We start from the raw sequence: 22026 nt of genomic DNA, 5'->3' as shown, positions 1-22026 counted from the left end.
GCATTCATGCCACCAACATGTGCTGCATGTTCAACCTTTTATCCGTCACTTTTAACTCATTATTTCTGCTTCTCTGATGGCTTTCAGTAGTTTTCATGCACCGTCAGTCTCAGCAGGCGGTGTTCAGGTGTTTCAACCGATTCAGGCAGCGGTGGAGGAAGTATTCAGATCCTTTACTTCAATAAAAGCACTAATACCACACTGTAAAAAATACAACTTTTACAAGTACTACTGCATTGAAGATGTTACTTAAGTAAAAGTACACAATCCAGAAAAATATCTCCTGTGACTATTATATATCATTAGATCATAATTACTCATGCATTGATGTAAAAGCAGGATTTTAATGTTGTGGTTGGTTGAGGTGGAGCTCATTTTTAAGTACAGTGGCAGTACAGACCTCAAATTATTAAAATAATTCAAACTAAAAGCAGCAAATCCTCCCATTTGTGAAGCTGGAAATGTTTTTGCATTAAGAACGACCTAGTTGCCAATTCATTTTCAATTAATTGATTAATTGACTAATCATTTCAGCTGTACTAGTATAAACTGTTGGGTAGTTTAATTTATAACAAAATATATTTTATAAACTCTTCATATGTTTTGCATGCAAAAATCTTAATTTGTAAAGTAATAAGTAACTACAGCTGAAGTAAAAAGTGGAGTAGAAGTACAAAGGAGGAAGACTCAAGTAAAGTACAAGTATCTCAGATTTGTACTTAAGTACAGTACTTGAGTAAATGTACTTAGTTACATTTCAACACTGGATTCAGGTGGTGTCCTGTGCTGTCAGCCCCTTGTAGCTCGTCAGTTATTAAAAATCAGCCTCACACAGATTTATAATCCTGTATGTGTGTTTATCTTTCTCCCAAACCTGAAAAGTGCTTTTAATTAGTTGAGCCACTTCACAGTGTTTCCACGAGCCCCCTGGTAGCTGCATGAGTACCCCTGGGTGGGAATCACTGGTCTATTGCCACAAACTCCACCCATCTGCATTTCCAGTGGGGGCTGCCCGGATTACCTGCAGCTACTGTTCATACCTGGAAATGCTGCAGAATCCAGACCTGTGAGAATACAGGATTTGATTCCAGCATGTGTGCCACTGACGAGGCTTCTTCAGTCTCAAAGGAGGCACACAGGAGCTACAGGGGTCCCATTCAAAGGCCATCTTGCACTTTACAGAGCTGTTATATTGCTCAAATTTGCCTGACACAGACTGTAAGTATGAAGCAATATGTGGAAATCTCAACTTGAGTGTGTTTTGAAGGACCAGGAATACACACTGTAGGATCAGCATGCAAACTAGCTAGTTATTCATGCAGTAAACACACATAGATAAATTATGAAACATGTATTATATGTATGTAACAAATTCAAATAAACCCACAGTGTATACATTAATCCCTGAGAGTCAAAATTGCACCCTTTATGATGTAAGAAGTTTGAGCACTCTAAAGGCATTTTCATGTTTTAGTCTCTTATCTTCCTTCAGCAGACTCAGTCCCTCTGTGTTACTTCACTAAGTGGCTTGTCAGCATTGTTTGTATTCAAACCAAATGAGTATAAAGCTTGTTCATTGGTTTCAATAACCCTAACAAGCTATTTTTCAGGGCGGACGCACAACACAAAATGACAGACTAAAATTCTAAATGTCAACCAATTCCCTCAAGTGATTTATACACAATCACTCTGTAAATATACAACATTAAATCTGTCGACACACAACAGGCTCATAGTGTAGATTTAGAATTAGTCTTGCTGGCGCTCTGCAGTCAATTTACTTTGTAGGATCAAGAAAAAACAGGGCATGAAAAATGCAGTTGCAGGGTTTCACTGCAGAGGATATCCAAACTGCTGAATGTCACTGAAGGTGTTGCAGCGGGATTCTTGGGCTGCTGACTTAAAAAGTATGTTTTAACTCCTCTGGGAAGTGTTTTCCACCAGATGTTAACCCATTTAAATAACCTGCTAACTGTTAGCGGCTACATTAGCCGCTATTAGCATAACTCACGTAGTAGCCACTACTAGCATAACTCATTTATTAGCTATGACTAGCATGATTCACTCATTAGGCACAACTAACATAACTCACTAATTAGCCGTTACTAGCATAACACACTCCTTAGCCGCTACAACCATGACTCACTCATTCGCTGTTAGTAGCATAACTCACTAATTAGCTGCTACTAGCATAACTCACTCATTAGCCTTTACTAGCGTAACTCACACATTAGCAGCTGCTAACATGACTCACTCATTGGCCATTAGTGGCATAACTCACTACTTTGCCACTACTAGCATAACACTCATTAACTGGTACTAGCATAACTCACACATTAGCCGCTACTAACATAACTCATTCATTAGCAGTTACTAGCAGAACTCACACATTAGCTGCTATTACAATAACTCACTCATTGGCCGTTAGTGGCATAACTCACTAATTTGCCACTACTAGCATAATTTACACATTAGCCACCTTTAGCATAACTCACTCATTAGCCGCTACTAGCATAACTCATTCATTAGCAGTTACTAGCAGAACTCACACATTAACCGCTACTAGAAAAACTCACTCATGGCCGTTAGTGGCATAACTCACTAATTTGCCACTAGTAGCATAACTCACTCATTAACTGGTACTAACATAACTCACACATTAGCCGCTACTAACATAACTCATTCATTAGCAGTTACTAGCAGAACTCACACATTAGCTGCTACTAGAATAACTCACTCATTGGCCTTTAGTGGCATAACTCACTAATTTGCCACTACTAGCATAACTCACTCATTAACTGGTACTAACATAACTCACACATTAGCCGCTACTAACATAACTCATTCATTAGCAGTTACTAGCATAACTCACACATTAGCTGCTACTAGCATAACTCACACATTAGCCGCTACTAACATAACTCATTCATTAGCAGTTACTAGCAGAACTCACACATTAGCTGCTACTAGAATAACTCACTCATTGGCCTTTAGTGGCATAACTCACTAATTTTCCGCTACTAGCATAACTTACACATTAGCCACCTTTAGCATAACTCGCTCATTAGCCGCTACTAGAATAACTCGCCTGAATCCCAGACCAAACTGACAGCGGTCAAGTTGCATTGTGGGTAATGTAGGCGTCAGGTTTTAACAAGGAAGGGAAACACTTGACCCTTTTTCTTTACTGTCCATCATGAATCTGACAATGTTATCAGAGTCCAATGCTGAATCGGTGGACTTTTGGCTCTACAGGCCGAGTGTGTTTTGGAGTAAAGTATTTTAGGATGCAATTGACTGTGTAAAGTTACTCTTGGATCCCGTTGAGAACATTCAGATACTGTGGATGTCCGATGTGACAGCAACATTTTTCACGGGCTGTGGAAAAGTCACGATGGATCACTTATGAAATAATGAATTTCTGATCCCTGTCAGTCTCTCTTATCTTGGTCTCTCCCTCCGGAAAACTGACCCGAAGTACTGATACCACAAGACAGTATACATTACTGCCTCCGTCCTTGTCTCACTTGCTGGGACAAGCCCCGCCGAGAGACAACCAGCCACTCGGCCCCTCAGGCGGACGCGCACTCGGGAGCGCGCACACGGAGCCGGTGGCGACTCTCCTCCTCTTAAGAAGCAGGAGACGGTCCGGATGCTCGGCACATCCCGGGGTGCACGGAGGAGAGCGGACTACAGAGGTGCTGCTGCCGCCGCCGCTGCTGCTGCTGTGTTTCGGTCCGCTGTCAGCCTGCAGCCATATGACTGAGCTGCTATTCAAACCGTAAACAACAACAAAGGGAAACAACAACAAAACAAACGCGGGTAAGGAATTATCTTTATACACTAATTGCTTTATTCCTAGTAGAAGTGCGTGGGCTGGTTATTAGCGCTTCGTGGGTTTCATCCACATCCCTCACTGAAACCCTCTAGTATCGTTCCTGTAATGTCCCTGAAGCAGTTCGAGGTGTTTCAGTGAAGCTCAAATGAGTTTTCTGTGACTTTATGGTCATTTGTGGCATTTTATAGTCTATACCACGCGGTGCCTTATTTCATGTTACTCATACAAGAGATTGTCTAATTCTCAGCTCTGCAGCTACAATTGACTAGAATCATTATTAGGTTTATTACAATTGTCATGAACAATCAAATACGTTTCCATCGGGTTGCCATGATTTCCATCTGCGCGTAAAGACGCATCATATTAATGTCGCAAAACTTAATAACTTCATTAATGCAGATTGTTCCTCCCCGGTTTCACCGCTAAAAAGGCAGTTTGACTTGTGTCCATCAACGCAGACGATTCAGAGCACCAATGGCTGTTTTCAAACAGCCAATTAGATTTGGTTTGATGCACCGGAAAAACAGAGTTAACCCGATAATCAATTTCACTTTTTGTGATGGCGGCGTTTCCTGCTGTCATGCTTTAACAATCAGATCAACATCACAAAGGGATTTATTGGATGAATGGTGAGGAGAATCAGAAATGATTGCAGCGATTATCTCTTCATGACAGCTCATTGTTGCTCCCTGCACACCAAAGACAGTGTGAAAGTGTGTGTGTGTGTGTGTGTGTGTGTGTGTGTGCTAGATAAAGGAGGGGAGGGAGGAGGGGAGAAAGAGAGAGAGAGAGATTAAAGTTGGGAGTCTCAGTGTGACACCATGCAATTAAAAGTGAAACACTGCTGCAAAGGAGCAATATTTGTGGACTCACATTAACGAGGTAATGTTAATTAATAGCAAGTCAATCAGCAGGGAAGCATTAGATGTGATCAGAGGGAGTGTGGAGGGCCCCCACAGTGAGTCGACCTCGGGCCAAAACAAAGCTCAGATCCACAAAGAAGTGAATTATATGAAAATGAAAAGATGACGTAAGGACGCGCTAACATCATTTGATGTTCAACTGGAAATTAATTTAGTAGCGGATCCATTTTGGAGTGAAATCGTCTAAATTTATCGAAAAATATTTCGAATATCCAGTCAAACGGGGACTCAGACAACCTGTAAAGAGTCACAGTTCATCATTTTGAGTTTCAGCCAAAAGGCCACATTGCTAAACATCCATCCAGTCTCCTCCACCGCGGCGTGAAACTCGCCTTGAACGCCACTGCCAAAGTGTGGCTGCATCTGTTTGATCAAGACTCTTTCAACATTGGCAGGCAGTCAGTGCTGCTTCACTTCCGCCAACAGGAGGGAGAGAGAGAGAGAGAGAGAGAGAAACTTTTGGGTTCATATAATGCGTTTACATGCTTCACTTGATCATCTCTAAACAGGAGTGTTCCCCCCACGCTGACAGGGTCAAACTGTTCCCATGCGGAGCGTCCAGACCCAGACCCAGGTGTCCAGATTCCACGGGTTAGCAAAGAGCAAGTTTTGTTGTTGGTTTCAGAGGCCAAAGCTTTGTTGTTGTTTTTGTGTGTGTGTGTGTGTGTATGTGTGTGTGTTAGAGGGGATTCAGCTGGTGTCCTTATCTGCCACAAAATGAAAGATGCCACCGACACTTTGTTCTAATTAAGACGGAATAAATCCTCCCTCTGTCTCTCGCTCCCGCTTTGATTTCACTTTCCCTCCCTCTTTGTTTCTGTCTCACATCTTTCTCCCTCTCTCTCTCTCTCTCTCTCTCTCTCTCAACATCTTATTTTCTCCCTTCCTCTCAGTTTCTCCCCCTCCTTCCTCCTCCTCCTCCTCCTCCTCCTCCTCCCTTTTGTCTCTCTCATTCTCTCTCCTCTCTGTGGGACGCCTCTTGCTGTGCTTCTGGTGCTGTTTGTGTCTCACAGCATTTTTGGAACATGCCTCTATGTGGGTGTCTGGAGGAGGTTCCCCCCCGCTGTGAGTGTGTATTAGTGTGCATGCACTGATTGTAACAGAGAGTTTGTGTGTGTGTGTGTGTGTGTGTGTGTGTGTGTGTGAGTGTGTGTGTGCAGGCCTTGGTGCACTCAAACAGGAGATAAGGGCCACGTCGCAGGATGTCACTGATGTTACCATGCATCAGTGACAATGTTGTGGTCTCGCCCCACATCTGTTGTACCTGCGACCAAATTACCACTGAATCATTCGGTGTCTCCCTGCTCTCTGCTCCGGCTCACTTGCTGACAGATGGACCTTCCTTATGGCTCTTGTTTTCTTTCTTTTTTTTATTTTATCACCCTGTGTTGCTTCCAGGGGCCTTTGCCATCCAATACACACCTAAAAGCCACAAGAAAAAAAACCTCCCAGTTGATGTGTGAATCCCACAGTTATTGTTTTGCGGAGGATTTTTGAGAGACAAAGCACTTTTATATTGCTGAAGTCAGTGGTATCGGCCCTTGAGGAAATGAAGTTTTATGGTGTTAACTGCAGCTTGGCAGAGGTGTTTATTATGCAGAGCCATTAACTGGGGCTGTAATTTGGGTGCTTGTTATTGAGCTGATATTTATGATAATTTGGTGGCGCAAGCTAGACCTATTTTACACGAGATGAAAGATATAAAAGTGAGTGTTTATGCATCAAATGTTCAGCGTAATTACTTCAAGACAGAGATGAATGGCTCGGTTTGGAGCACAACTGAATTGTATTAACAGATAACATGTATTTTTCTTTGTGACTATAACATTTAATCATGCATTTTTCTTATTATTATCCGTCGTGTCTGTTTAGAACAGATATCTAAGCTGCTGCTCAGTGAGCCGTGCAGCTGAAAGGCGATATAACCCAAATTGTTGTTTTTTTACACTTTTTTTTCTGTACAGATTAAACGAATGTGAAATAACGCGTTATTTGAGCTTTACAGATTCATGTAGGTAGATTTTGTTACCTTTCGACAGAGCCAGGCTAGCTGTTTACAGCCTTTATGCTAAGCTAAGCTAAATGGCTTCTGGCTGTAACTTCATATTATTTCCTCATCTAAAATGTGGAACTATTCCTTTTAACGTGTAATCTCAGTATGTGGCCAGGAAAAGAAAAACCCTCTTGAAGATGGCCTCTGCCTGACATGACAGCTCTGCTTCAACAGCCTGTTTCTGGAGTCTTTGTTTGCTGGATCCTTATGGTCCTGCTGGTTGCTAGGAGAGATAAAACAACAGGAGCAGATGGCTCCTGGAGGGTTGGTGTCACAGCAGGTGAAGCTAAAAGATGCACACATACAGCAGTTTAATACCAGGGTCGCCTCCTGCTCCGCCTCGCTGCTTCTCCTCTCTCACCTTCCACAGATCTGCGTTCCTCTCTCTGTTGAGTATATTTTTTACAACGAGTTTGTCACAGAAGTGCCGCCATGCTTAAGGGACTGACCGATTGATCACAGACTGGAGAGAGGTCTCTGATCTCATCAGAGCTTAATCATCCAGCCCTCCGATAGTGCCCCCCTTTGCAATTTCTTGCAAGATTACCTATCACATCATACTTATCACACTCTGCTCTCTGATTCTCGTGTCCCTGGTGGCTGCCTCACACTGTACGCTGTGCTTATAAAGCCTTCCTTGCACAGTCATATATTGTGTTTCCTACAACATGTAAGCCATAAAAAAACAATATTATCTTCCCCGCTCTGGCTTTCTAAAAATGTAAAATTGATTTTAAGATTTCATTATATTTTTATATTGCGGCACATATTTTCTCTCCATACTTTGTGAGCTCAGACATCCATAAACTCAACATCCTCAAGATCGGAGATTCAGATCAAAAATCCTGACTGAGCTCAAAGTGACATATAAAGTTCGGGTTGTAAATCATTGTGTCCCTTTTCAAAATGCTTTATTAGCAGCCGCGACAGCATGTGGCTGGTATTGTTTTCACCTTGTGAGTCTGTGTGGTGTTTATATGTCCCGGCCCACATTCGTTTAAGTCACGTATCACTGTATCCCAGTTCGTGGGTGTGGTACTACGTTATTACGAGTACTCATGGGTCAGAAAGTCAACATGTTGACGGACGTCGCAGCTGGTGTGATCCATCACAAGATGGCCTCTTGTTTTTTTGTTGCTTTTTACTCGATTTCTTCTGCACTGTGAATTTCCCCTGACACCACGAGCATCCTCTGCACTTTATAGAGGATGTCCTGATTCTAGACACAGCATACTGTAAACTCCAGAGTGTGTGTATGCTCAACTTGGTGTGTGTCACTGCAATGACACCAACATGCATATTTGTATTGCATTGTGTCGTTTTTATGTTGGTAAACTACATTATTACCACCACTTCCATTTTCTGTAGTACCTTATTTTGTATTTGGATAGTAACCACAGTTTTCAGGCCAGTTCAAACTGACAAGCAGCTCTCACACCAGATTTCTTTCAGTATGTGGACTAATAAGAATTAAAGATTTGGCTGAAATGAAAGGGACTCTCGCCTAATGTTGGTTGACAGTCTTATCATTCCTCAGAGTGCCTCACATGGTCCATTTTCCATGAAGTCTGAAAAGGCTCTATATTCATTTTCAGAGGGGAAGAACAACGTATTGCTTTGCTTTTGTATATATCAAATTAAAAGAGGATCTAATCTATTTTTCTGTAACAGTAATTACTCCTGACTAAATAAACAACGTCTAAGGTTAAAAGTTGGGAAAATGCATCCTCAGGTGTTATTTATTAAGATACTAACATTCAAAAAGTCTGCAGATCTTCTTCTTCAGGTCTGTTTGGGTGTCGTTTGAGCTCATTTGATTGACATAAGGTAACATTATCAGATTGAGCTGATTATCAGATTGTGATTTAAACACTGAAGCCTGATTATTGCACAGAAATATATGACATCATGAGTGAGAAGAGTTCAGATAAAAACTAACTTTGGAAGAAAAGATTGATTAAATGCGTTTTCAGGGACACGTTTTCATTCTTTCAACCAAGAACTACCCTATTAAAATAGTCCAAACTGTCATTTTTGTCAGTTTTTCCTCACGGGATCAGTCACTGCTTAAAATGTTGCTGTTATCTAATTTGAGAATGAAACTCGTCAGTTCCAGGCCACTTGTTTGGCCTCCCATCGCCTCAGCAGCAGATGCTCGCCCTGCTGTGCCCTGCCTGCAACACACAGCCATGTATAATACAGGTTCTGGCAGGAGGCTGTGATGTTCGCGGAGATTGTTTATCACACACAAGAGACTGTGCTTAAAACCCAGAATCCCACCCAGTGTGCTCCATTATCGTCCCCATCCTGTGTCTCCTCAAAGGACCACCTGTTAGCGGCACATGAAAGTCAGAGAGAGGAAAACAGGGCACTGCTATGCTGAGATACCCGCTCCCCCTCCGTCACCGCCTGCCTTCTCTTTCTCATGACAGGTCTATTCAGGCCTTAGATTTGATGAGGTTGACGCATGGTGCCTTCACTTTGTGTGGAGGCGTGGCATCTTTTCTTTTATGTCTGGAAAATTAATTTTTTGAAGGGTCATATCGCTGTGGTGTTGCTTAGCTTCTGCCATTATCTCCACCCCAGTTGATTCTACTTCTGCAAACATTTAGACTGTTAATCCTAAATGAGATCAGCAGGTACCGACAAGAAATGGACGGATCTGCTTTTTCTTCTTCTGATTCCCAAGACCAAAGAAAAATCTCCTGAATCTTGTTCACATTAAAGGAATATTCCACTGAAAACCCATCTCAGTATTTGATACTGAAAGGGTACATTTTCTTTAGGTATTTCTATAAAGGAATAGTTACAGATTTTAGGAGATTTACTTGAGAATAACGATACCTCTCTCATCTCTGTACAGTAAACATGAAGCCGGAGCTGGTAATCTGTTTGATGTCGTTGAAGGCGGGGTGAAGGGTCAGCCGCCGTAGAGAGTGGCGACACGCAATATTGTTTAAATATGGAGATAACGTTTCACATATTCAAACTGTCTCTCCTGGAAGGCATTCATGTATTTTTGTTCACACAAAAAGTGACAGAAATGGTAACGAATGAAAAGAGAGCTCGAAGTTCAAACCCAGCTTACTTTCTCACCTCCACACAGCTGACCAATCCGCTGACCAATTTCCCACTGTTCCCAGTTGTTTTGCTAAGCTAAGCAAACCAGCGGCTTCATATTTTTGTACAAACTTCAAAGTGGCATCAATCTTCTCGTCTAACTCACGGCAAGCATATTTCCAAAAAATATCAAACTATTCCTTTAATAGATAGGCGATGCGATCCCTGAGGCAATCCTCCATCAACACTGCCCCACCCCGCAGTTCAGCTTGGATGTTTTCTTTGTCTTCTTACTAAATTACCCGTACAGCACCTCATGTGTCAAACAGACAGAGCGTTATCCCGGCTAAACACTTTGTGCACGACACGGCCGATTGCCCTCCCCCCTGACACTCTAAAGGCCTGTTCGGAGATAAAGGTCTCACCTCAGCAGCCAGCCTCACACTCTTGTTTGCAAACTGCACAGCTGGTCGAACTCCCAGAGGCCAGCCGGACCAGTCTGCCTCTAAGTCCCCCGGGGCGCTGCCTGCACTCGCACTGCAAATTTCCCCCGACAGCTTCCTCTCCGCACACACAACCTGCCGCCTGGGTTCTGTTTTTAGAAACAACTAAATAACCCACTGTAAACCCGAGGGTGTGTGTTTTCAACTTGGTGTGTGTCAGTGTGATGAAAGAGCAGAGACCTTATCAACCCCCCTAACTCCACCTCACCAACACACACACACACCATCACCAGCAGCTCAATACTTCTCCCTTATTGATTTTCTGTATGCCCTGCACCGCCGTTTGTCTTTTAACACAAAGGAGTCGCCTGCCACAGCACCATAATGGCGTTGTGTGCGTCTGTGCCGATGGATTGTCTCAGCATATTAAAGTGGAGGACAAAACAAACCAAATCATATTCAGAAACAACGCCACGACCTGTCATCTTACATGACATGACAGAGTTTTTAAACTGAGGAGAGCCGGTGTTCTCATATCTAGTGTGGGCTGTTGTGAATAAAAGTGGCAGAAAATTGGGCTGCTCAATAATTGAATATTTTATTTGAGATTGCTGTGAACTTCAGTGCAAGTCAGTCAAGATTAAAACATGTCACACAACTCTTTTTTTCAGTACACCATGATTTATTCACCTTACCGGATTATTTCAGCTGTCACGCCTTCATCAGGGTGGTGTCTGAGGTTAGTTCAGGCTTTCTTATATACAGTCCATTACATATAATGTGACTGAGAGATCAGCTTAGATGCTAAGTGTACAAAACATTATCATCGTCATCTTGCACAAAATACCACATTTGCTCTTCGTGGATAAAGAAAATATAATTAAAAAGAAATATAAATATCTCCAAAACATTTAATTTTACCACCATCCTTTCAGAATATTCCTTAAAAATCTTTCATTGTAACTCATCAATGGGTAAAAAGGAAAACACATAATACCACAGTGAAAATAGATGATGATAGCAAATGAGGATGATAAACTGATCAATATTCTGTATATAAGGACCCAGAAACAACCTCAGACTCCCCGATGAAGGCAATATAAAAGTTGAAAAGTCGAATAGTGTTGTATCTGGATGATTGTCATGGTAGTGTTTATCAAGAATCTACCTATTTGATAAGATAAGATAATATAAAATAATCCTTTATGAATCCCTCAGCGGGGAAATTTGCATTGTTATAGCAGCATACGTAATAGCAGAGACATAAGTAAGAAAAATCAAGATATCATAAATAAAAATAATAAAGACCGAACAACTATAATTTACAAATTTATAAATTCACAGAACGAATAAAAAAGGTATTACTAAATTGTTTTACTAGATTCTACATGAATGATTTCAAAATCTGAATGATTTCAAGCAATTTAGACAAAAAGAACTAAGGTTTTTGTTTAATATGTGTAGAGTTTAATGCATATAAGTTCAGTTTAATGTTGACATTTATATATTGTGACACTGGAAAAATACTCTCATACTTTCAATGTACTGATATTTGGATTTATAGCCATATTGTCTTTGTGGCTTGCTTATGCTATACTGGCTCAAAATACATGTTCAACTAAATGTCATTGTGAATGCAAATAAACCTTCAGTGACATTAAATCACAATTTAAATTGAGCCTGGCTGAAATGCAGCTTGGACCCTCATGATGGGAATAAAAAAAGGGAAAATGCTTCCACTCCAGTGCTTTGTACGTTTGGACAAGCAGCCAGGCCGTTAATGCAGATACACAGAGCCTCATATTTCAGTTCAGTCACACCTCACAGATATGTTGACTTTTGTAATGAAAGGTACGGTTGGAGGGCTCTCGAGACCACTGAATAGACAGCAATGAAGGATGTGCACAGTGCAGCATCTCATATTGAGTAAGGCGTGAAGGTACAGGAATGAAGGCTGGGAAGTCATTTCTAAAAAGGAGCACACGCGTCCGTCCATCTCTTTATCGCCTCCTCAAACCCACCAAGTCCAGATAGATGGGCCCACTCAAGAGGCTGAGAGTGATGGAGTCTGAATTTGTAGGACGGCTGATGGGAGAATGAATGCAGCAGGACGGTGGAGACATCACGAAACGTGAGAACGTGAGGTGTCCGCATTACATGCTGAAGCTGAAAAAGCTTTTGATTTTCTATTGATATAAAGTGTGCATACATACTGTAACCTACATGAAAAGTCTACAGCCAAGCTTACGGCTCTGTAAGGCTGTACGAAGGCACTGTGCTGCACAATGACCATGCTAACATGCTGATGTTCAGCAGGAATTATGTGCACCATGTTCACCATCGTAGTTAACATGCTAACATTTGATAATTAGCACTTAATAACAGATGAGGCTGATGGGAATGTCATTAGTTTTGCGTGTATTTGTTCATAAATCAAAGTAGTGTACAAACTGAAAGTTAGAAAGTCAGAGGATCACCAAACTGATGACAATTCATCCTGAGGGGGGCGTGAAATTACACGGCAATGCATCTGATAGTTGTTGAGATATTTCAGTCTGAACCAAAGTGGTGGACCAACCAACCGATCAACAGACCAACACTGACACCTCTAAAGCCGCCAGCATGGCTAAAATTGTCCAATAGATGCGACATGATTAAAAACAATTAGAAATGCCAATGGATTTAGAGGGTTTAAAGGAATGCGGCAGTGAAAATCCTTCTTTTGAGTATCAAACATCTGAAAAGTTTGTAGTTTGCGTCATGCTCAGGATGGCAAGCTAGCTGCTAACAGGTACAATGGATTCCAATGGCAACCCGCAGACACACAACAAGATAGAAACTCATGTCAAAGCATCAAGAAAAACTCAAAACCACATAATAAATCGCTAAATATGTTGGATAGCCCCTCATGGAAACATGGCTTTGTTGTGGCAAAGAAGAGGATAATGCTGAAGGACAGGCAGTGGGTGTTTGATACTCAGAAAATAGAGAATAGAAAGTCATTCTTTAAGAAGGCACCTGAAGGTTTTAGCCATGAATCGTAAAGCCTACTTGTTTTGTCTGTCCAACAGTCCAAAACCCTAAAATATTCAGTTTATATATAATGTTGATTATATAAGACAAAGAAAAGCATCAAATCCTTGACTAATCAATGAATTTACTCATCGTTCAAGCTCAGATTGGATGTATTAGATATAATCCTTCAAAACCACCAGATTGTTTTGATGAACAATCACATAAAATCCACCTTAAGTTTCAGCGTCTGTTATTTGAATCGAATTACAAGCAGAAGGTTTGCCGTACTGAGATGTGTCTTCTCTTCCCAGCAGGTGGCGTTGTGCTTTGCAGACAATGGCTCTCTCCTGGAGTCTCCTCCTGGCGGTCTTGTTTGCCACCCTGGTACTGTCACACAGCGCTGAGCCCGGAGCCCCTCACGGCAAGAGGAGACAGGCACAGACCTCATCAGGTGGCAGCAACACCCTACAGCACCCTCTGCAAGGTCTACAGGGCCACCGTTACAGCAGGGAACGTGGAGGGCACGGGGGCCATGGGGCCCGCGCTGCCAAAGGTGGAGCCGGGCTGCTCTCCCACAGGCCCCTGCACCCCCTGGCCAGGCCTGAGGACGATGGGACGGGCCTGGAGAGTTTGAGCCCAGTGAGACTGGAGATGGGCCCGGGCAGGGACAGAGACAGAGTTCGAATGAGTATGAAGAGTCCATCCCAGACCCGGGAAAACGACCTTCTGGGGACGCGCAAAGGAAGGGGGCACGGACACGGGCACGGACACCATTTTGAGCACAGGAGACAAGGGAGTCGTCGTGAGAAGGGGCGGCATGGAAAAGGTGAGCTGTCAACTGATCCTCCTCCTGACAAATGATCCACAACTGCTGTGTTTTACAGTGTCGGACAAGCAAGAAGACATTTTGACATGTGTACAGATATAAATAATAAACCGTTCGCTCGCTGTCATACTGTTGTGTTATACTGCGACACTTGAATAGAACTCATATCATTGATGAAATTACATTTTAAAAACAGCAACATCTCGATCCATCGACAATGTCCTGCATTTAATATTAAACAGTTTCTACAGAGCAAATCGTTCCTGTGAAAACTGTTGACAGTCTGTTGTTGTTGAATGTTTTTAAATTTGAGTTTTTAATCCTGTGAGCACCACAGATGAAAGTCATCAAAACCTGGAGTTCAGGCTTGACCTTGGAAAAAGTAGTTGACACAACAATCTCATCAAGGTCCATTTAGCTTTGGATCGTATCCCACAGTCTTCCTCAGCACATGAAGTTTGCCCAGTTTTCATTGAATTTTAGATGTTCAAATTTCCATTTTCATCTTTTAAGCTAGCGTTGATGAGAAGTCCTGAAAGTGCTAAACGTCTACAATTCCATGGCGACCAGACAAAGTCCATCGGCTGAGGAGGATCATTTGATACAATCAAAAGCTACTAAATGGACCTTGTGGGGAGTTTTTTTTTTGTAGTTTGGATGAACTCATATTCACAGAACATTTAGGAATGACAGATCTTATCAGTTAACTGGCTGGACGTAACCTTCCCACTTCATTAACTCTTTATTAATGGTTTGGCTACATTAGATTTATTTTTGTGTGAGGACGCATCAGTTTTGGTATTTTCTTTCTTGTCTGTCCAGGGTTTCTTCCTGAGCCTGAGCTCAGCTCTGCGTTCAAGGACAGAGATCTGTTCGAGGATCCTCCCTCCTCTGCTGCCTCCCCCTCCCTCATTGTGACCCCGCCCAGTGACCCCCCCTCCCCCATCGCCGCCGTCTTTGGCTCCGGCTCCTCCATGGTTACCACGGTGATGAACGAGCATCCCCCAACGTTGCCCCCGGCCTCCACCAAACCCCAGGTAACCCCAACGAAACCCAAGTACTTATTAAAGGCTGCGTCTGTTGTGCCTCAGTGTGATCCCAGTGTGTGGAGGAAATAGAGCGAAAATGGGCCCCATTACTGCCGTTATGCTGCCGCAAACCTCATAGCTCATCTTGGAAATGACACTCTCTACAGCGTGAACCTGAAAGTGCTGCTCGTGAAAAAAAATATCCTCCAGCAGGCCAAACTCTACCGGCTCTCGGTCACAGCGTGTATGATAAATACGGCCACATTCTGTATAATAAAACTACGCCTCTGGGATCAAAATCACGCAGTTCAGAGTCCAGCAGCACATTTTCTATAACTACCTTCCTGTTCCTTTATTAGAAACCACGGCAGGACAAAATGTATGTGAGCACGGAGAGTCCTTTTTGTGTCCGACTGCGGGCACATGCACTGAAGAATCTGCAGGAGCGCGTGGGGCACCACTCACCACCTGTCACATTCACCCAGCAGGATGCTTCAACAGTATTCATAAACACGCATTTATAAAGGGAAAAAAGGCCTCCTTCAATCTTGGAACCGTTACAAATGAGACTCTTTAAGACAAGATGCTACCTGATGTCAATAGATACTCAGCCAGTGCCCACTTCATGAAAGCGTTTACATTTTATCACAGCTGCTGTTACAAACAACCCAACAGCTTGTAGGGCGTTCGTGGGAAAAACTGCTTTAGTTGCAGGATCTCCGACACTGTTTGATTGACAGTTGTTTTGTTGGGGGAGTGCAGTTCAAGACAACACAGTGAACATGTTGCTGGAAAAAAAAATCTCATGGATTATATTTAAACTTGAGATGTTTAACCAGCGGAAAGGACATAAACAAAGAGATACGACCGAATCACTGGACTGAATTTTGATCAAAGACGTTCTTCTGAAAGGAGTCTGATAATTAATCCTCTTGTGAACTCACTCAGCAGAAAAGGTCCAGCTACTAAGATCAATACTATTTTGACAACAGTTAAAAGTGAAGAAGCCTCAGATGAACAATGAAACGTCTTATTCGTTTATTTGATAGGAACAGTTCTCATTGAACAACAGATATAAAATAATAGCTGTAAATGAGCCATAGTTGGCCTTCACCTGTTGACAAGGGAACCCTAAATGTTGCCAATGTTTCTCTTAACTCTTAGAAATGAATCTGATTGTGCTGTAGCAAGAATTAGGAATTAGAAAATACACTCACTTCCAAACATTTAGTCATTTCAACATTGAATGTGGGGTTTGGGGCTCTATATTATATATCATATAACCTGGTCATGAGACTGCCGTAACTATAACACACACCGGCGATGAAGAAACAGATATGTTCAGTTGTCTTGCTAACTTCACATAAATACTTCAGACCCGTAGCCACAAAGGCATTTTTGTTCATATATATTAGGGGCCTTCCACGGTTATCCAGTACAACTCAAAGCGCATTACAGTTACAAAAATGATTCATGTTGAAATTTCTGAGGTTTTAAAAGAAGTCGTGGTGGCTCTGCTCCCTGGTCGGTCTCTGAGTTTGATGTCTGTAGACTGGACCGTCTTGGTCTTCCGCTTACAAGATGTCTGAGAGTCCATGAGTCTTTGTCTTTGCTGTGAGAACAGTCAAATATTATTGGACCACAGAAGAAGAAAGCGAACCGAGGTTCAGTGGCACAAGCATGCGACGAGGCTTTTTAATTAATGTTCGATCTTCTGTTGATGGTTTAATGAGAAGCCGAGCACACGCAGGTAGCCCCCTGCAATTAATCTAATTGATATTTCCATATCGGCGCATTTCCCGAGGCTGAAAGGAAACAAGTATGGATCTGGTTCCATGAAAAGGCTGATTCTTATTTTTTGATGGATGTCTTTCAGGGAACAAGTATTCCTCAGGAGACATCTCAAAGTCTAACATTTCTATTTTGTTTCCTCTGTGTGTGTCAGTCGTAACGTTTTTATGGCTTTTATTGCAGAAAATTATGGCTGAGCAATCCGCCAAGGAGTTATACTTTACAGCAATGTCATCAAACACTCATCTGAATGACGATATTTTACTGAGGTACAATATTTGGATTTATGACACTCTTACCTTTATATGAATTTATGGATCGGTCCAAATGTATCCAACTGACTTTAACTATTTCGGGAGCAGGCAGAAATTGTTTAAACTGTTTAAGTTTTCCATTTGATGTGGAAAACTACACACAAGAAAATGTCCTGAAACATAAAGTGCAAAATAGGGTCATTACACATCAGAGCTGAGGGTAAAGTGTTGGCGTAGTCAGATCACTTGTAACGACGTAACGTCTGAAGCTCCAAGAAGCAGCTTCAGACTGCGACGTTCACTATACTCCACAGTATGAAAGTGACAACGTCCTGCTCTGATAATTCTGTTATTCTCAGAGTCTTAACACAGCTGGGGAAAAACCCCACATTTGTCTTGAGGGAAGTGCAACAGTAAAGACCGTGGTATCAGAGAAATTAAACGGGTTTAACAGTGTGCTCGGATAAGTTTGTGACAATCTGCCTTTTTAAAGATGTGATATCAAGAGGAGACATCTTGGGAATGAAAATCAGCTTTAGATTTCTTAGAAACTTTTGATTTTTCTTTTGTTCACATTTTACAGCATGTGGTTCTAGACCAGTGGTTCCCAACTTGGAGGTCCCGACCCCCTTCATGGGTCACCAAAGCTATATATATATATATATATAAAATATAATATACATGCATTTAATTAATTTCTGTGAGTTAGGGTTATTTTAGAAGTTTATATCTACATTGATTTGTTATAAAGCCAGGCTGCGCGGACTATTAAAACATACGCATGACAGTGAAATTAAAAGAAAATCATAATACGGACATAGAAACAAAGAAAATATATGGAGGAATCGTCTGATACGTTGCAATATCCAAAGGAAATAGTTAATTCAGAATTTTCTATTTCTAATTACATGAATTGTACAGTTAATTGTTCAGTGATGTTATTGTTTTTATGCAATGAATATAATGAAATATACATACAAATATTAGAGAAGAAGTAGGCTACTTTTTCCAGTGTCCTACCAGCAGTCAACGGTGGTTTCTTCCAACCATCTTTTAGTTCCCTCAGCTTTGCCAAACCCTGACCAAATAAGCGCAAACTGTTTTTGCAGCAGTCATGTGGGTCATTTTTGGAAGGCAAACAGCTTTTTTTGTCACTTAGATATGAGAATTTGATGAAACTAGGATCAATAACACACCTACAGTGGCAGCACAACAGGAATAATAAAATGTCCACCCACGACTGTTTATCACTTGCGTTAGTTGCCTGCTGCCCTCACTGTGAAATGAAGCCTGTGGTTGTGTGTAATGAACTGTATGTCTCAATCTATATGTATCATCAATACAAATGCTGTGATATGTATTTGTATTCCAGACTGTGGGCAGTCATGTTCTCTGTTACCAATCGATTGGTTTTTAAAGCTCTGCTGCTGTCTATCTGTTGTCTCTGTGAGGACATTTAATGATTCAATGAAGCATCACTGCCGTGTCATCACAACACGAGTAGGACGTGTTTCATTAAGAACACGCTGGACGTGTTTACCCGCAATAACAATAGGAAACACAAGTCAACAAATCAAACCATAGTCGTCTACTGCGGCTGCGGTTTAATTGCTGTCACAGAATTGATCTCTCCGCAGCAGCTCATACGCTGGATTGTGCCAAATTAAGGATTAGTCTTTAATACACATCTTTATATTCTGGTCACAATTGTATTTGAATACATAAATAAATAACATATTTCAAATAATACCGTGGAGGCAGAACTTTACACAGTACGCTGAAACTAATTGTCGATGGGATTAGGTGTTTACAGATCTGCACATCAGCATGTCTGAGCTGTCCTGTGTGGATTTCTTACACAGAACCAGAGTTAAGCCGGTATGCTAATGTAGATTAACAGTTATAAAATGTAAGGTTTCACTTCAAGTCAGGTTTTCTTTTTCAGAGGTCTGGAAGAGGAAAAGGACAAGGAGAGGTGATGCCAACGTTGGACATGGCGCTGTTTGACTGGACAGACTATGAGGACATGAAACCTGTGGACACCTGGCCGTCTTCCAGGAAGAAAGGTAATTGTAATTAATCAACATTAATGTCACTTTCTATGATGACTGGACTTTTGGATGAAGAAACATCTTAATTTCATTGCTCCCTCCTACAGTTTATATATACTGTATATATATTAAACATTAAGTATATTTTATTTTTTTGTAGATGAACAGCTGACTCATATCTGACCTGTGTTGAAATAGTGATGTATGAATTGAATTGGCCTTGAACAATGTAAATACCTTCACCAGATTATAAAAGACATAAAAGCATCATTTCGTGACTGAATGACAAACTACTCGATCTGTTTGGCTGAGGCTGTGTATTGATCGGGCGCCTTTAGGATCAAACTGTTTGTGTTTATTTATTTCTCTTGCTGCAGACAAGAGGCGGAGTAAGAACCTCAGCAGTGGAAATGTGACTGTAGACGCTGATTCCATCGAGCCATGCGACCACCACCTGGACTGTCTCCCAGGTCAGTCTGCATCGCACATGGACCACGCTACAACTCGCTCCAATTCACTATTCTTCTTACAAACGACAGAACTCACATAATGTGACATCAATGTGTGTTTCTTTATACCAAAGGAAAACAACCGGAGACAATTCTCCCTCAGTTGTGGACAGAAAAGTTCTCATACTTGACATTTAACACACCAGAACTTAATAGTAACAGTGCATGTTGTCCTTTGGGTTTGTCCTTGTGAATTAAAGGCCTTGAACACTTCAAAGGTTAAAGTCAAGAAAAAGTGGTTTGATCAGATTTGATTGACAGATTTGATCTGGCTACTTAACCAAACAACCCCACATCTATCACCACATTTTGATTGAAATATTGCCTGAAATAGTCATTTTTGTGTGTTTCATGTGCGTCTTCTACATGCCAATATGACACACGTTAGGTTGTTGAATGTAATGTGCTCGTTCCCTTCAAGGTTCTTGTTGTGACCTGAGACAACATGAGTGTAAACCTCACAACCGAGGCCTCAACAACAAATGCTACGATGACTGCATGTGTGAGGAAGGTGAGCGAGGAGACGGTCGTCAGACTGCGCTACGTGTACAGCGTGGTGTATCACGCTGCACCTCAGTATCACGTAGCACAAAGACATCACTGCTTAAAGGAACAGTTCCACATTTTGGGAAACAGGCGGAGAGTTACATGAGAAGATTGACATCACTCTCATATCTGCCCGTTACAGATGAAGCTAAGGCCAGTTAACAGTCTGAGCAGTTGCCAGGCAACCGGCAGAGACTTCAGGAAGTTACTGGTACTGGCACTGTCAGCGAATTCTCGTTTTTACACTTTGGTTTGTGCACGGATTAAACAAACGGGATATAACGTGTTAATTAGTGAGCTTTAGAGGTGACAGAGCAAGGCTAGCTGTTTCCACCTGTTTCCAGTCTTTGTGCTAAGCTAAGCTAACCTCCAGTTTCATATTTTCTGTGCAGACATGAGAGCGAGTGGTATTAATCTTTTCATCTAACACTCTGCCAGACAGTGAATAAGCTTATATCCCAAAATGTTGAACTTTTGCTTTAATGCAATTCTCCATCATCTTTTCATGTGAAGTTGTGTATTTGAGCCATTTCCCAAGTCTCACTGTTTATAATTAAGATTTTAAAAGTCACTGACTAGTTATGGGTAGGGGTCCCTAGAGTGGCCAAAATTAGTGTCAGACTGACTGTGGTAAACAGAAAATGTCCCAGTGTGAATAAATATATTATGTTTTGAGTTTAGAAATGTGGATTTGATAGATTGTTAACTGTATGTGTCAGTTTTTATAAATATATAAAAGTGCTTAAACACCTCTGATGGGTTTCATGTTACACAAGCTCTTTCATAATGTTGATTTTTGCATTCTTAGCTTCCATAACACGGCAGATTTCACTGTTTATGTATCTCACAACACACACCCACACTTATCTGTTTAATCTATTCAGATAACAGGTTATTTATGACCTTTCAGGGTTTCGCTGTTACGCCAAATTCCACCGGAAGCGGCGTGTGACCAGGAGGAGGGGTCGCTGCGTGGTACCAGAGTCAGTAAGCAGCGACCAAGGAGGCTTCATCACTATCTGAGGAAGAGGAAGTGGAGGACAAGATGGAGGAGGAACAGGAAAAATTACCCCATGACAGAGTAGATAGAACAGCCAAGACATCACGTGACACTGCTGATGGACCGAGTGCTGAAAGGTGACGGCTTGCTGGTTTTTCAACATCTGATCAGTTAAAACAAACTAACAGGTGACTTAAGTGTTTGAATGTTGCATTATGGGATGAGCCACACCTTCTAATCCAGCAAATCACCATCTTTAAGCACTCATTTAGTTCAGTTAAAATCTATCCATCGGTCTTACTTCAGTTTTGATCTCTCCAGCATCACTACGGGAGCATATGTACACGTTGTTAAAAGAAAACATGAAGAGGGGCTTTTCAAAACTCACTCAGTCCACAATGACCCATTTTTAGACAATTTGTTTTAAATTGGTATAAAAGTGAAATCTGTTCATGTTATGTTTGCTGCTGGTTTGGTTTAAATTTGAGCAAAAGCACATTTTGTGAGTTTTGGAAAACCTTTTTCTCAAATGTCTCTCACAGTTTTTCCTGCATCTGATTGTCTCTGTCTTGCAAATCTGAGTCAGACAATGTTTACAAATAATTTTTAGGATTTAATTACTTGTGCTTGGAGTCCCAAATGGGACTGCTTTACTGCTTTACGATCATTCAAATTGAGTCAAGTAAGAT

At 41.6% G+C, this 22026-nt stretch overlaps 1 protein-coding gene across 1 annotated transcript; it reads left to right on the top strand.

Moving 5' to 3' along the window:
- Nucleotides 1–13668: 13668 nt before the first annotated feature.
- On the top strand, nucleotides 13669–21360 carry draxina (dorsal inhibitory axon guidance protein a). The gene is made up of 6 exons (XM_070903348.1): nucleotides 13669–14158; nucleotides 14981–15195; nucleotides 19177–19297; nucleotides 19660–19752; nucleotides 20213–20302; nucleotides 21248–21360. Exons 1-6 carry the CDS (start codon nucleotides 13669–13671, stop codon nucleotides 21358–21360), a joined length of 1122 nt encoding a protein of 373 aa, XP_070759449.1.
- The last annotated feature ends 666 nt before the right edge of the window (nucleotides 21361–22026 follow it).

This window comes from Enoplosus armatus, chromosome 3 (assembly GCF_043641665.1).
Source record: "Enoplosus armatus isolate fEnoArm2 chromosome 3, fEnoArm2.hap1, whole genome shotgun sequence".
Classification (NCBI taxonomy): Eukaryota; Metazoa; Chordata; class Actinopteri; order Centrarchiformes; family Enoplosidae; genus Enoplosus; species Enoplosus armatus.
Note: the sequence above shows the minus strand (reverse complement) of the source record. Positions and strands in the feature narration are given on the sequence as shown.